General features: G+C 40.5%; 2 protein-coding genes across 2 annotated transcripts; one reads left to right on the forward strand and one right to left on the reverse strand.

Annotated features, from left to right (window-relative positions):
* The first annotated feature begins 313 nt into the window (after positions 1–313).
* LOC103987080 (65-kDa microtubule-associated protein 7-like) lies at positions 314–6,093 on the forward strand. The gene is made up of 11 exons (XM_009405272.3): positions 314–615; positions 1,197–1,400; positions 2,520–2,756; positions 3,966–4,181; positions 4,253–4,408; positions 4,488–4,647; positions 4,747–4,898; positions 5,033–5,120; positions 5,220–5,293; positions 5,393–5,467; positions 5,543–6,093. Exons 1-11 carry the CDS (start codon positions 556–558, stop codon positions 5,867–5,869), a joined length of 1,749 nt encoding a protein of 582 aa, XP_009403547.2. The 5' UTR covers positions 314–555; the 3' UTR covers positions 5,870–6,093.
* A 1,193-nt stretch (positions 6,094–7,286) lies between these two features.
* LOC135677663 (homeobox-leucine zipper protein ROC8-like) lies at positions 7,287–10,733 on the reverse strand. Its single transcript, XM_065190032.1, has 9 exons — positions 10,547–10,733; positions 10,311–10,428; positions 9,987–10,175; positions 8,926–9,489; positions 8,626–8,835; positions 8,370–8,547; positions 8,014–8,282; positions 7,838–7,927; positions 7,287–7,759 (listed from the first exon to the last, which is right to left on the reverse strand). The coding sequence occupies exons 1-9, from the start codon at positions 10,639–10,641 to the stop codon at positions 7,379–7,381; spliced, it is 2,094 nt and encodes a 697-aa protein (XP_065046104.1). The 5' UTR covers positions 10,642–10,733; the 3' UTR covers positions 7,287–7,378.
* Between the last annotated feature and the right edge of the window lie 2,865 nt (positions 10,734–13,598).

Raw genomic sequence — 13,598 nt, forward strand, 5'->3', positions numbered from 1 at the left:
CTCGTTTTGTCTGTAGCTGCACAATTTACTTCACCATCATTCACCAGTCTCAGCGTTCTTGAATTAGACACCAGAAAGCATTACCCAAATAAATGACAAGTACAACATTAAATTTAACACTGACCACTCATCTCATCTCTCCTTGCTCTGTCTGTATCTGCATTACATATGATTTACATCTTTATTATTTTTCACTTTTATTTTCTAGAATTTCTCATATCTGATATTGTTTTCCAAAGAAGAAAATGACTTGACCTCTCTGCTTTGCTTAAATATCTCTCAAGTCTCGCATGCTTTTGTAGTATCTCTAATTCACAAAGCCCAAAAAGTTCTCTTTTTTTCTTCTACTCTGTAGCACTACATCATCTTCTATTCATACCTCTCTTCTCAATCTCTTGAACTCTACTCCAAAAATCTTAGTCCCGACCCAACACAGGGAGGTAAAATGGCGAAGACCATGTCCTCTTGCACCTAAGAAGCAGCTTGTGCTCATCTTTTATACCGAGAAAGAGGAGGGAAGTTGGCGGTGGATAAAGAAGGTGGCGGCAGGCGGAAATGGCAAGGTTGGGAATGCAAGTGGCGTTAGGAACTAGTGCTTTGCTTCAAGAGCTTGAGGTGCAAATCTCTCTCTCTCTCTCTCTCTCTCTCTCTCTCTCTCTCTATGCATGCTTATGTTTGTTCTCTTTTTTCTTGCTTGATTTGATCACCAACGACCATGTAAAATGGGTTTTTCACTTCTACTTCTTAGATTTAATGTTAACATTTTGGGCATTTTCCACTCTGCAGATCCCTTGCTTTGTTCTTGTCCTATGTTTCTTGCTTCTTTTTCTATTTTGAGGAGATTGGGTTTTATGGTTTGTAGTTGCTAGCCAACTTTGTTAGTTTGCATTTATGTTCAGTATGCAATTGAAGGACTAAGAGTTTTCATTGTGGATATACTACATGTACTTTGCACATGTTGAGTTTGGAAATACTGTTTTTCTTTCCTTGCAAATAAAATTAAATTTAGAGGGATAAATATGAAAACCACCATTTTAGATGGATATATATATATATATATATATATATATATATATATATATATATATATATATACGCACACAAGTCAGTGAATGTTCACTGTGCATTAAAACGTTAGCTTCTTTTCTGGATACTGAGAAGCAATGATACTTTGTACTGTGGACTTGCGAGAGCAGCAAATATGGACTGAGATCGGAGAGAGTGAAAAGGAGAAAGACCATATGCTGGTGGAGTTGGAAAAGGAGTGCATGCAAGTGTACCGTAGGAAGGTTGATGAAGCCAGAAGCGCAAGGGCTCGCCTTCATCAATCTTTGGTCTCCAAAGAAGCAGAGGTTGCCTCTCTTATGGCCTTACTTGGTGAACAGCATCTCCAGCTGGAGGTACTAACATTTTTGGTTGCTTGTTTTCCTACTCCGCTATATCAAATGATTATGTTTGCTTGTTTACTCCCTTTTCTGATATCCATAGATAATGGAATATGATGAGCTTTCTTGCTGACTTCTTGATACCATTTTTTTATTACCAGCTGAACTAAATTTCTAGTTATAATTTGGCCTAATGAGAAACTTATGTGGTAATAATTCATCTTGGCGTTCACATGGTTTAGATGTCACAGGGTAGCTTTCAAGAAAGAGCTTTAGAGGGAGTTGATTTGATTGGGAATTTTTCAGCAGATTTTATCCGGCAACCTACAAGTATTATTAGTTTGCAGTAGTTCATCTCTAGCTATCATGTTTTTGTCCAGTCTTCCCCAAGGAGAAATCAGTGAGGATATCAGATCAGCTTTGCTTAGACATGGCATAGATATCACAAAGTGGTTTGTAAGTAACATGGAATTTGTAAGGAGTTTGCATGAGGCTAATAAACCGCATGTATCAATAATAATTAAGTACTAATTGAGCATTAGTAACCACATATAAAAATAATATTTGTCCATATTTATTTAAACTGTGCTGACAGTGGTTACTTATTTGATTTTCCTGCCATTATTGGATACATCTGTCGCTTATGTCTATATACTTAAAGGATGTGCCTTCCGACTATGTCATTACTGAATCAGAGACGATTCTGATGCATGTCTTGAGACATTAATTCACCATCGACCACCAAAAGCAATATGTGTAATAGGAAGGTAGAGAAAGATAAGGCTAGTAGGAATGCTGGTGTGTGAATTTATATTTTTCAAGAAAGATATTTAGGTAATGCATGCATAATTTTAAGATCTGCTTTATAAGATATTCCTGTTGATGGTCTCAGCAACGCTTGGAAGTTTATTTAATTCTTTACTTGTTTTCTTCCCAAACTTCTTCATATAGCAACAAATATTTTCCAGAAAAATCGATGATTTTGTGGTCCTTAAGATCAAAAACAATTATTTTGCCTGATCAATTAGCTAACATCGGTTGATGGATTGCTGCTCTGAATTGGCTTTTTGGTATGGTGATGCATGAACTACATGCTTCACAGCTATTGGCTACTTCCATATTTTCTGTATGCAGGTGGAGAAGGCTACATCACTGAAGGGAAAACTTGCTTCAGTTAACCCGATTTTGGAAAATCTCCAAAAAAAGAAAGAAGATCGTGTCAAGCAGTTTTCTGATATATGGTCCCAGATTGAAAAGCTCAATGTAGAGATTACAGGATTTAGAGATGCTGTCACGATTGAAGAACATGATTTATCTATAAGGAAACTTACTGAATATCAAACAAAACTACGAAGTCTCCAGAAGGAGAAGGTAGTTATTTGCTTATGCTGAAAATATTTTAAATGAATTTATACTCTCAGTGGCATCCTATTTCTGTGGTTCATCTTTCAAGCTAAGACTTCGAATTAGAGGACCATGGTTGGCAATGCATTTCTTTCTAGTCCTGTACATGCGGTGTGGAGGTGATGTCAGAAAGAAATAGCAAGCACGGCATTTTTTTCTAGTCTTATATTTTTTGTAAGGAGGTGATTTTGTCACAACCCAATCCGATTGGACAGTTGACCAATTAACTTGATAAACTTAGACCACTAATCCAAAATGTTTAACCCCAGATTAATACTCCTACATCCAATATGGATTAAATTGGGATGTCATAGATGTAGCATAGAAACACCATGAAAATAGACGCAATTGCACCCACCGAGGCATAGCTTGAAATTTCATTTGCTATGTAAATCCTGAGAGATCATTTATCATTTACACTTTCTGTGGTAGATAGTTTGGTTGGCACATTTGCTTTTAAATTAAATTTCAAACATCCTCAAGATAATCTTTTGGCATTTTTCTTTCGTAAACCATAAATATATATGTTTAAGAACAACAAAGTTCATTGGCCACCTCTTATTTCTGATAGAGTTTTTTTCTTTATGTTCTTATCCAGACATGATATTTGCAAAATCCTCATTAATAATAAATGGATATACTTAGAAGCAAAACTTGAGCATGTTCAAGTTAGTGTGTCCTGTTGGTATTCGGAGGAAAATGCACATGAGCGTCTGAGAGGAGTTCTTTAGTGGACCTGTTAGTAGTCTATGTGAGTTGCTGCCTTGAGATGTCTTATCATTTTTTATCTTATCATGGAATTACTTAATAAAGGAGTCCCGTATTTCAGTTTCTCACCTTTGTTGCTATTTTTCCTCTGTGATCATTATCATACATGTCATCTTACTTCGATTAATGAATATTCAAAATCATGATTTTAACTCTACTTTTGATGTACAGCTAAATATTATAATTCTATGGAGCTATTTGTATAGTAATATAATTGAACTATGAGATTACTATTCCTAAAATTTCTACGCAAAATATGAGACTCGTTACAGCAAGCAATATTACTAGGCACATAAGTATCTTGTCATCAGTACATATATGCTCTGCTATATTGCACATAATTTTATTTGTACCAGTGCCATTTTGATTGCACTAGTTTGATACTGATCACAAATCTGCCGCTTCCAGTCCGATCGTCTTCATAACATCTTGGAACATGTAAATGAGGTGCATTCTCTATGTGGTACACTTGGAGTGGATTTCAGGAAAATAGTGGGTGAAGTGCATCCCAGTCTGCATGAGACATGTGGAGAAAAGTCCACTAATATTAGTGATACCACACTGGAAGGCCTATCTCAAGCCATCCTAAAACTAAGAACAGAAAAGAAGATACGAGTGCAGAGGGTGAGTAATATCTTGCAAACTTATTTTAAGATAATCATTGTCATAAGTCTGCTATCCATTATGGGCTGCAGTTGCAAGATGCAAGCGCATCACTTTTAGAACTGTGGAATCTGATGGATTCATCTGAAGAAGAGAGGAGGCCTTTCGAAAAGGTGACGATCAAGTTTCGATCCCCTGAAAATGATGTAATGTGTCCTGGTGTGCTCTCACTTGAAATAATCAAGCAGGTTGGACACTTGAATAGTGTTTTCTGTTATCGATATCTTGACAACTAGTTAATATCATCATAGTCTTTCTTTTTGACAGACAGAAGCTGAGGTCAAGAGGCTTAAACAACTCAAAGTCAGTAGAATGAAAGAACTTGTTCTGAGGAAAAGGTTAGAACTAGAAGAGATATGCAGATATGCACACATTGAACCAGATTCGAGCACAGCACCAGAGAAGACCTGTGCATTGCTAGATTCTTGTATGCACTTGCTACTTCACATTTTTTGAGCCAAACTCAGCATTCTTACAGGCATCTGCTCCTCTTAAGTCCTAGACCTTGATGATAATTTGTGTTCAGGTCTCGTTGATCCTTCGGAGCTTCTGACTAATATTGAGACACAAATTGAAGAAGCTAAAAAACAATCTATGACCAGGAAAGAAATCATAGATAGAGTAAACAAATGGCTCTTTGCGTGTGAGGAAGAGAATTGGCTTGAAGATTACAACAAGGTTGGCAATTCTGCATTCCTACCATTTTATAGTGTCTGCAACAATACAAGAAAATCATGATTACTTTTATCAATCATGAAGTTACAAGTATATTAATATAATGTGATCATTCTTGTTTCCTCTGCTGGGTGCAGGATTGGAACAAGTACAGTGCTGGAAGAGGCGGCCACTTGAATCTTAAACGCGCAGAGAAGGCACGGGTGATCGTCAGCAAAATTCCAGGTACTTATTATTAATTTTTTACATTCCAGCTACTTATTGGATGACCCATACAGATGTTGTGCATTGACCATTATTAACTGCATAAAATCTTGTTTCCAGCTATCGTTGACAATCTGATGAGCAAGATCTTTATTTGGGAAGATGAGAGAAATGTGCCTTTCCTATATGATGGGGTAAGACATGTCTCTTCTATTCGTTTATGACAGTATGGAGTGTCTAATATGAATTGTTCTCCTCAAGTTCTGAGCACGCTTTCCTATTGTTTGTTCCAGGTGCACTTGGTATCCATTCTAGAGGAATATAAAATTAATAGGCAACAAAAGGAAGAGGAAAAAAGAAGATACAGGGTAGACTTAGATTTCTTATCATTAGCACCTGCATTTTGAATTAGTTCTTGAAGATCATCTTCTTCACGATTGTAGGAACACAAAAAGTTGCGAAATCTTCTTCTCACTGAAAAGGAAGCAGCCTATGGATCCAAATCTACTCTAAAACCAAGCAATAGTTTTGACAGGAAGACAAACATGTATCTCACAAATGGATTTGGCAATGGCTTCATGACTCCAATCCGACGGATTTCTGCTGGTGGTGCAACTCCTGAGCTGCTCACACCACGCTCACACTCAGCCCGATACAACAGCTACTTCAAGGAGGCAAGAAGACTGTCAGCTGTTTCTGTATCCAAGGAGGATGCAGTATCTTTGTTCGCATCGGTCGCAGGTTCGGGACCTGGGTCACCTCACACTTAACCTCAGGTTGTGTTATTTATATCGTGCTGGCTACCAGTCCATTGATGTTCACTTACATCAGTTCCTACATCTATTTCTCACAATAAGATTGGTGATTTGAGAGCAGTTCAAATGATTTGTCCCTTGTAGAGTCTACTAATTAGAATGTGGAGTTAAAGGAACTAAAATGGCATGCTCTGTAGACCTCTGCTGAACTATAATTGACTTGTCTTTACTGAGATGCACCATGGAGCTCCCTTCATGCACACATGATCATTCAAATTCTCTGTTCTCTCTACAGTTCATCAACATAAACTTCCAAAAGGGCAGTTATCAGGCAGAAGCCAAATTTGAGCTATCATGGCCTCTCTAAAATATGTAATCTTTTGAGTTCTTTTTATCTATCTTTCAGTGACATCAATTCTGTAAAAGAAAATTCATCAACAGGAGGATATTGGCGGCATTGGATAGTGGTAGCTATTTTTCTATACATGTGATTGTTCTAGCAGCAACCTTGGTTTTAAGGAATCAATCACCTTTATTATCTGTACTGATTAATGCTACATTAAAGTAGAAATAAAAAGGTACTCCGAGATTAAGCAAAGATAGAGTCGCAATTTTGTTGCTGTCACTGACAGACTGATCGATCACTCTCTATTATATAAATTGCATGTAGTGATCTAATCAACAGCTTGCATGTCGTACTTCACTTAGAAATCGAGCTTAGCAGATTATGAAAGCAATAGCTGGCTCTCGATTGAAGCACCAATGGAGACCAGGAGAACAATTAAAAGCCAGCAACAATTGCTCACCCAATAAACTTAATAGGGATGTAGAATTGTTAGCAAGAACTAATGCAAAGATCAAAGAAGAGTGATGCGAAGGGACCACTCTATGATATGAAGTTACAGATCGATAGCCTGATAGAATTTAGTTGCAGCATCCAACTCACTGCTGCTCACTACTGTTTCCAGAGTGAAGACGAATGCATGGAATACCGTAACAACAACAACAACAACAACAACAACAACACCATCGATACCATCTTCAAAGTAAATGCTCATCAGTAAATGTTCATGGACAGAAGTCAATGCCCGAACCATTACCACTTGCTGCATGAAGAAAGGAAAGAATGGGATTGAAGCGAGGGAAAGGAGAGAAGGAAGCAGGCCTAAAGAAAGAAACCTGAAGGACAAGTAGGATTTATGACAGCAGCAGAAGAGGAGAAGCAGGCAATGGTGCGTTCTTGACTTCCTTCATCAAGTTCTTGTAAATGTAAAGGCTGACGGGTTCCTGTAAGAGAATCAGATTGTCCTGCGCCTGGCAGCAGCAGCAGCAGCATCTTAAAGTTGGAATTGAAGCCCCCTCAATGGAGGGAAGCATTCAAGGCCAACTAACCAACACAAGAAGACCCACTTTAATCCCCTCTTGAATGCCACATCGAAGGCCTCAAGAGACTCCATCAGATCTGTAGCAGTAAAGAAAGAGATGATGGGAGAGAGAAGAGGGGAGACGTAGCTCGGGAGAGCATCAGGCATCCGCACAGTTCAATGCAACCTTTATTTGCTGAACTGTGGTGCCGATCAAGTGATTCACGGTCATTACTGACTCCATGTTGAGTTTGGCGGACGGCAAGCTGCTCAAGTGTATTTGGTACGCGACAGTCACCAGCGAGCCAGATGAGCCGACCATCGGAGTCGAGCTGGACGATGCTCCTTGTCCCCCGGCAGATCGCCCGTCCGGTAGTATGGCGAAGCCCGACGGCAACAGCGGAACGTAGGATGGATCCTCGCCGCTCATGACGATGTTGATGGCCGGTAGGTCGATGGGGGAGTAGACCACCACCGACCCTGACGCGTCGGTACAGCACTCCTGGAGTAACAACATGGTGTTCTGGGAAGAATTGAGCCCCTGTTCATTCACAAGTAAACCCTATTTACGAGAGTTCCAAGGCGAGGAAGATGAATGCACGAGAGAAAGAAAGCATACACGAAGAAGAGAGATGCAATTCCCCGGATGAGAGCCATTCGTGATGTGAGCCACCTCTTGTAGCGTGTTGCCATTTGATAGAATGTGCCACTAATTAATGACAACAATAACATACCCAAAGTAAGAAAGAGAGCAGTCGAGATCGAAGTAGACATCTCAAGAAGCTGCATGGGCACCTGAGTGCGAGTTCGCTCGTCCTTGAACAAGCTGAAGACCCGCTCAGCTGACACGGGCAGCCATATTGAGGTTGCGGCACAGAGGACGACGCCGCTGGGCTGGCCAGCATCTGAGGTTTTCTGAAGCACAACCCTGACGCCGACGTCGTTCGACCCTGACAGGTTCGTCCATTTCTGATCGCTCGATGCACCAACGTTGGCACAGAAGTTGTTCACCATCCTCTGAGCAAGCTTCATCATGCTCCTCTTACCATCGGGGGAAGAAACCACTGCATTCCGCAATACGAATCATAGTCGTCGAACGATCAGCAACTCAACTACTAGGTGTAAAACCTTGAAGCAAAACCAAGCCTTACCTCCGAGGTCTCTGCCCGGGAGACCAGCGACGTTTGAGCAGGCAAACCTCTCGCACATTCTACGGAGGGTGGTGATCCAGCGCTGTGCTCCAAATGCCGTCCCGCTGTTGATTAGATCCTTGAACAGGACGTGGGGTTGATCATTTGCATCGATTTCCATGTGTTCGACCCAAGTAATCTACAATCAAAATCATCGATGTGATTCTGTCAAAAGGTAGATAAAGGAGCAGAAGCACAAAATCCATAGATCAATCACCTTGGAATAGCCATCGGGCGTTTCCTCGATCAAGCAGCCTGAAGGAAGCCTCCTTGATCGGGGAGAAAGGCCGAGCTGGTTGTCTCTTGGATAGTCCACCGAGACATCGGCCACCACCCACATACCCGATTCGATCTGCTGGCAATACCGCAGAAAGCAGAACTCGCGCGTAGGAACAAGAGGTGAGAGAACTTGCAGCTCCTCGTACATCTGCATGCACATGCATTTGCGTGTATTAGAATCATCGAAGGGGTCCTGTGAGTGGATTAAACCAAAAAAGGGATCGAGAGCTGTCGTTACCAACACCAAAGAGCCGCTTCTGCTGCTGGCCGTCCCGGCTGCGAGGACCTCGATGGTCCTCGCCTTGGCAACAATGCTGGGAAAAAGCTCCGCCCACTTGCTCGCATCCATGAACATGTCGATCAATGTCGTAGCATTCATGGCGACAGGAGCCGAGTCCCTCGACGTCTCAGTTCGAGTGTGTGGGAACCTGAGATGCTGGCCTGACCTCTGGAACATCCTGTCGTAGATTTCAAGCTGAAGTCTGTCCCTGCCATCACTTCCGGACTTCACCCACAGGGGTTGGTCGGTCTGCACAAGCCTGAGAACTTCCTCCACTGCACCAGTGGCCATCTCCACCATGAGAGGTTTCTCAAGCTCGGAAACGGCTGGGGTGTATGGGTACGGGAAAGCAGAAGAACAATTCCGGCGCAGGAGATCAAGATCGAGGGTAGGGTTCACCTCTGGACCACTGTAAACCCCAACTGATAAGTCCAATGATGAAACAGAGACTGGCTGCACTGGGGGAAGCTGGGTGACAGGCCTTCCAAGGTATTTTGATGCAAGACTCGAGACATGATCAAGCTGCAAGGCGGGCATTAACATGAAGAATTCGGAAGAAGCATCATAGTCTTGTATTAAACAATCATGTGCAGGCATGTTTATGTAATCTATCATCGAATCCGATTGATGCAGACTGCCTTTTAAAATCAAGTGCAAACTTCAATCAATCAATACAAAACAATGTTCTGTTTCCTCCATGCTGAAGTAGCCAAAAAAAAAAAATGCATATGAAATGGGATGATCAACTAAACAACCAAGCAGATGGTGTCAATCGAGGCTTCATCCATCATGACAAAAGCACACTGGTTTGAGTTTTCTTATCAATATCAACCAAGCACTAAGATGAGAACAGATGACCAAGTAGGCTGATGGCTTTGCTTTCTCCTGGCTGGAGATGGATCTACCTTTGTTCTAGTATCAAACAGTGGAACCATTGTTCTTCTGAAGAGATATCTCAAGTGCATACAAGCCAAATAGCAGGGTGGAGGTAACTAAAAGGAAAGATAGATTGAGCGTACCTCTTCCTTCAACCTTGCGTTCTCCATCCGCAGCTTCTGATCGTCGAAGTAGGAGTCCTCATGGGTGGGAGGGCCGCCACAGGAGGGGCAGATGACGCTCTTGAGAGCCTCCATCATGGCGATGTTCTCGGCCCGGATCTTGTCGTTCTCGGCACGCAGCACGCAGTTGTCCGCCCTATCGTGTTGCGCCTGGGAAGAGCAGCAGGGTCGATCAGACGAGGCAAAGGTGGCTCCTCTTCGGACCCACGCGCAAAACAAGACCAATCCTTCCACCAACAACACTAGAGAAAAGAGGAAAGAGAGCAAGGGAGGAGCAGTTCTTGCCTTCATCTGCGTCCTCCGATTCTGGAACCAGAACTTTATCTGTCGCGGCTCCAGCCCCAGATCCCGGCTCAGCTGCATCCTCTGCTTCTCGTCCGGGTGCGGACAAACCTTGAACATCCTAAACAACAAGCTCAGACAAACCCGTCAGATACAAGCCGCCATGATGAGCCTCAAAGCAGGGAAGAAAACAACACAACGACCAGTACAGATATACGAGAGAGAGAGAGAGAACATACGATTCAAGCTCTTGAATCTGCCTCGGGGTGTGCCGGTGGTACCGCTTCTTCCTCCCCTTGGCATCGGGGACGTCCTGTTCGTCGCCGGAATCCATCGAGCCCAACTTCCAACTTCTACTTGCTCTAAACTACTACCATCCGCTAAAGAAGCAGCCAGTTCATGCAAGTCGGCGTCTTTCTTCTCTGCTTTGCTCTGCTCCCCTGTTCACGCCCTCCTCTCTCTCTCTCTCTCTCTCTCTCTCTGTTCTCCCGAAACTTCGTCCTTAAAGGTGGCGCCTTTCCTCTCTGCTTCGGCTGCTCTCTCTCTCACACAAACACACACTTTATGGTGCTTGTCCGGGTGAAGGGATCGGGCGAGAGGCAAATGAGGAAACTGGCGGTGCGCGCACCAAAGACACCGGCAGCAATCCGGGCGGATTCGACCCCTCCCTCCCCCCTTAATGAAGACTCACACACACAAGCTTTCGGCTCTGCCTCTCCTTCCTCTCACGGTGTCTTCGAGGCCAACAGTAACCGACGCGATCTAATATGCCGGGGCTTAGAAAATGTCGGATTTTGACGGTGTATTACTTCCTCCTCAACCCACATATTTATATATGCAAGACATATTTTATGTGCAGATAACAACCAATTAAATTTTATTTTTCTACCTTTTCATACCTCCCACATATGAAGAACTATAGAGATGTAGTTTGGCAAAAATACACATGTAAATTATTCCCTTTTTTTTTTTTAAATGGTGTGACCTTCTCCTTTTGTGCTGATATGTTTAGTTAATATTAATTTGGTCGTCTTATGGAATGATACAGCTTTGAGAATTAAAGATGGGACAGCAGAGGGAGAGACTATTAATATGCCAGCTCTCATTCTTCTCTCTCATGTATCTGGTTACTCTCCGACACCGGAAAACTCTGATCACACGCCAACACTGCAAGCAAGAAAATTACAGGTAAGTGTATGCAACCAGAAGAGAGATAATAATGAATGAGCACACTCTCTCTGGGAATCAAGTCAGTGACATGGGAACTCCAAGTTCATCATGGGGGAGGTGAGAAGTGAGAAGAGGTGGGTGATCCATTCGGTGACGAGGGAGTGACTTCTACTACTGTAGTCAGTGCTAGCAATCAAGATTATGTGTCAGCTCAGCAGAGTTGGAATGGTTTAATGGCTCCCAGAAGAAATTGTTGGTGCACAAATTTATGGTGGCCAGCATCATCCTTGATTGAGATCAGATTGTGGAGACTCTGCATGAAAACTTGGCCTCCATATAATGATCTTGCCATGGCCTTACAATATGTCTCAGCTATTTCTTTTTATTTTATCAGCAATTGGGTGGGTAGTTCAAAGCTGTTGCAATCAATATAAGTAATCTTACCTTAATCGATTAAGAATTTTTTTTTAAAAAAAAATTATTGGGTAAAAATTATCTTTAAAAATATATCATATCATGTAAGAAAGTACATACTATATTTTTCTAACACCATCCTTATCTGCTTAATTATTTCGATCAAACCTCTTCTCTGTTCCTTCTAAATAAGGGACGACCTAGTATAATAAGTATCGTATTTTTTAACTTTCAAATTTAAAATCAATTAAGTTCTTGAGTCATATGATTGGGATTAAGAGCGAGAGACGAGTGAAACTAATACGCATATGAAATTGAAGTAAGATAGTATTATGGAAATCCCTTAGGGCCATTTTTAAGTTTGTCGATGGTCGAAAACTTTATAACATAGTTTTTTATAGCACATTGTAATAAATTATGTTGGATAAACTGCTTACGTTGATCATTATTTTACGTTGATCATTATTACCTTCAACGGGATGTTAGGATCAAAATATTTCTTTTTTCAAGGTAAAACCTTAGGCATACGTTCTCTTGACCAATATGCTATCCCTCTCCTAAGGTGAGTTAACCCACGATAAGATACTCAGTTGGGCCCTATGATTCGGGGATGACTCACTCTAATATTAAAAATATTTTTGAAATAGTCATTCTTTATAAGTATTCTTTTAAGTCACAATAATCTTACGTATCGTGTGACTATGGGATTAACCGTCTTTGAAATTACCTCTTCTTATGGTTGAGATCCTTTTAGGCTAAGTTGTTCAAAGAAGCATCTTCTCATTGATTTGTAAGATGTGTAAGTTGGGAAGCTAAAAGCTCAAAAGTACAAACTCCTACTGAATTTGGCTTGTAAAAAGATAAATTATAAACTTTACCCCTATTACTATCTTCTCATATATGATATGTTACCACATGTGTCTTAGGCGTTAATCCATCTTGTATAAATGTACATGTACAATTGGATGTGGTTCAACACCCAATCGAGCTTCAATGTAGGGATGATAGCTCTTGGAACTCCATCTTGATCTAAACCGACGATTGAGGTGTTGGAGGGTTCCAATGTGAATGAAGTGGGAATGATATGTTGTATTAGATTCTTATTTATGCAAAGACATCGGTGTCATTATCTCGTGAATTGACTCCTATCAAAATGGATGATGTTGGATTAGAGTCAAAGTTTTCATACATATAACACAGTTAGCATATCAATAGAAGCATAAATAATCTGTATATATTATCGGATATATTTTGTAATATTTATGCTTTAGAAATATGATGTATGATATGCTTATATTATCATTTTTTGAAGTTAAAATACTACATACTTTTCTCGTAATGCACAAAATTATTTCAAATGTAATTTGAAGTAGATATAAACAGTAATGACTGTTTTAAATATGTTTTTCAATAAAAAAGATATAGTGCTATGATGCAATAAGCATAAGTATGACGGTAGACTTAAGTATAAGAATAAGCATACACCCGATAATTAGAAGGGATTTTTATATTATAGTAAGTCTTAAATGATTCTAATGAATATAATCATATTTAAAGAAATAAGTTAGAAATTTAAACATCATATATGTTAAAGATAATAAGAAACTTATTCTAGAGTAATGAATAATTAAGTAAAGAAAAAAATAAAAAAATATTGAAATATTAAAATACATAAGTGAGATTAAAAGAAAGATCTAAACCAAAATA

This window comes from Musa acuminata, chromosome BXJ1-6 (assembly GCF_036884655.1).
Source record: "Musa acuminata AAA Group cultivar baxijiao chromosome BXJ1-6, Cavendish_Baxijiao_AAA, whole genome shotgun sequence".
NCBI classification, from domain to species: Eukaryota; Viridiplantae; Streptophyta; class Magnoliopsida; order Zingiberales; family Musaceae; genus Musa; species Musa acuminata.

Excerpts from the sequence above, each read along its gene's own strand:
- LOC135677663 (XM_065190032.1), bottom strand. The coding sequence starts at position 10,641 with ATGGATTCCGGCGACGAACAGGACGTCCCCGATGCCAAGGGGAGGAAG. Across the intron at positions 10,429-10,546 it reads CAGATTCAAGAGCTTGAATC|GATGTTCAAGGTTTGTCCGC; the intron begins GTATGTTCTCTC and ends CTTGTTGTTTAG. Across the intron at positions 8,548-8,625 it reads CGCCCGATGGCTATTCCAAG|ATTACTTGGGTCGAACACAT; the intron begins GTGATTGATCTA and ends TTTTGATTGTAG.
- LOC103987080 (XM_009405272.3), top strand. The coding sequence starts at position 556 with ATGGCAAGGTTGGGAATGCAAGTGGCGTTAGGAACTAGTGCTTTGCTT. Across the intron at positions 616-1,196 it reads CTTTGCTTCAAGAGCTTGAG|CAAATATGGACTGAGATCGG; the intron begins GTGCAAATCTCT and ends TTGCGAGAGCAG. Across the intron at positions 5,121-5,219 it reads GATCGTCAGCAAAATTCCAG|CTATCGTTGACAATCTGATG; the intron begins GTACTTATTATT and ends TCTTGTTTCCAG.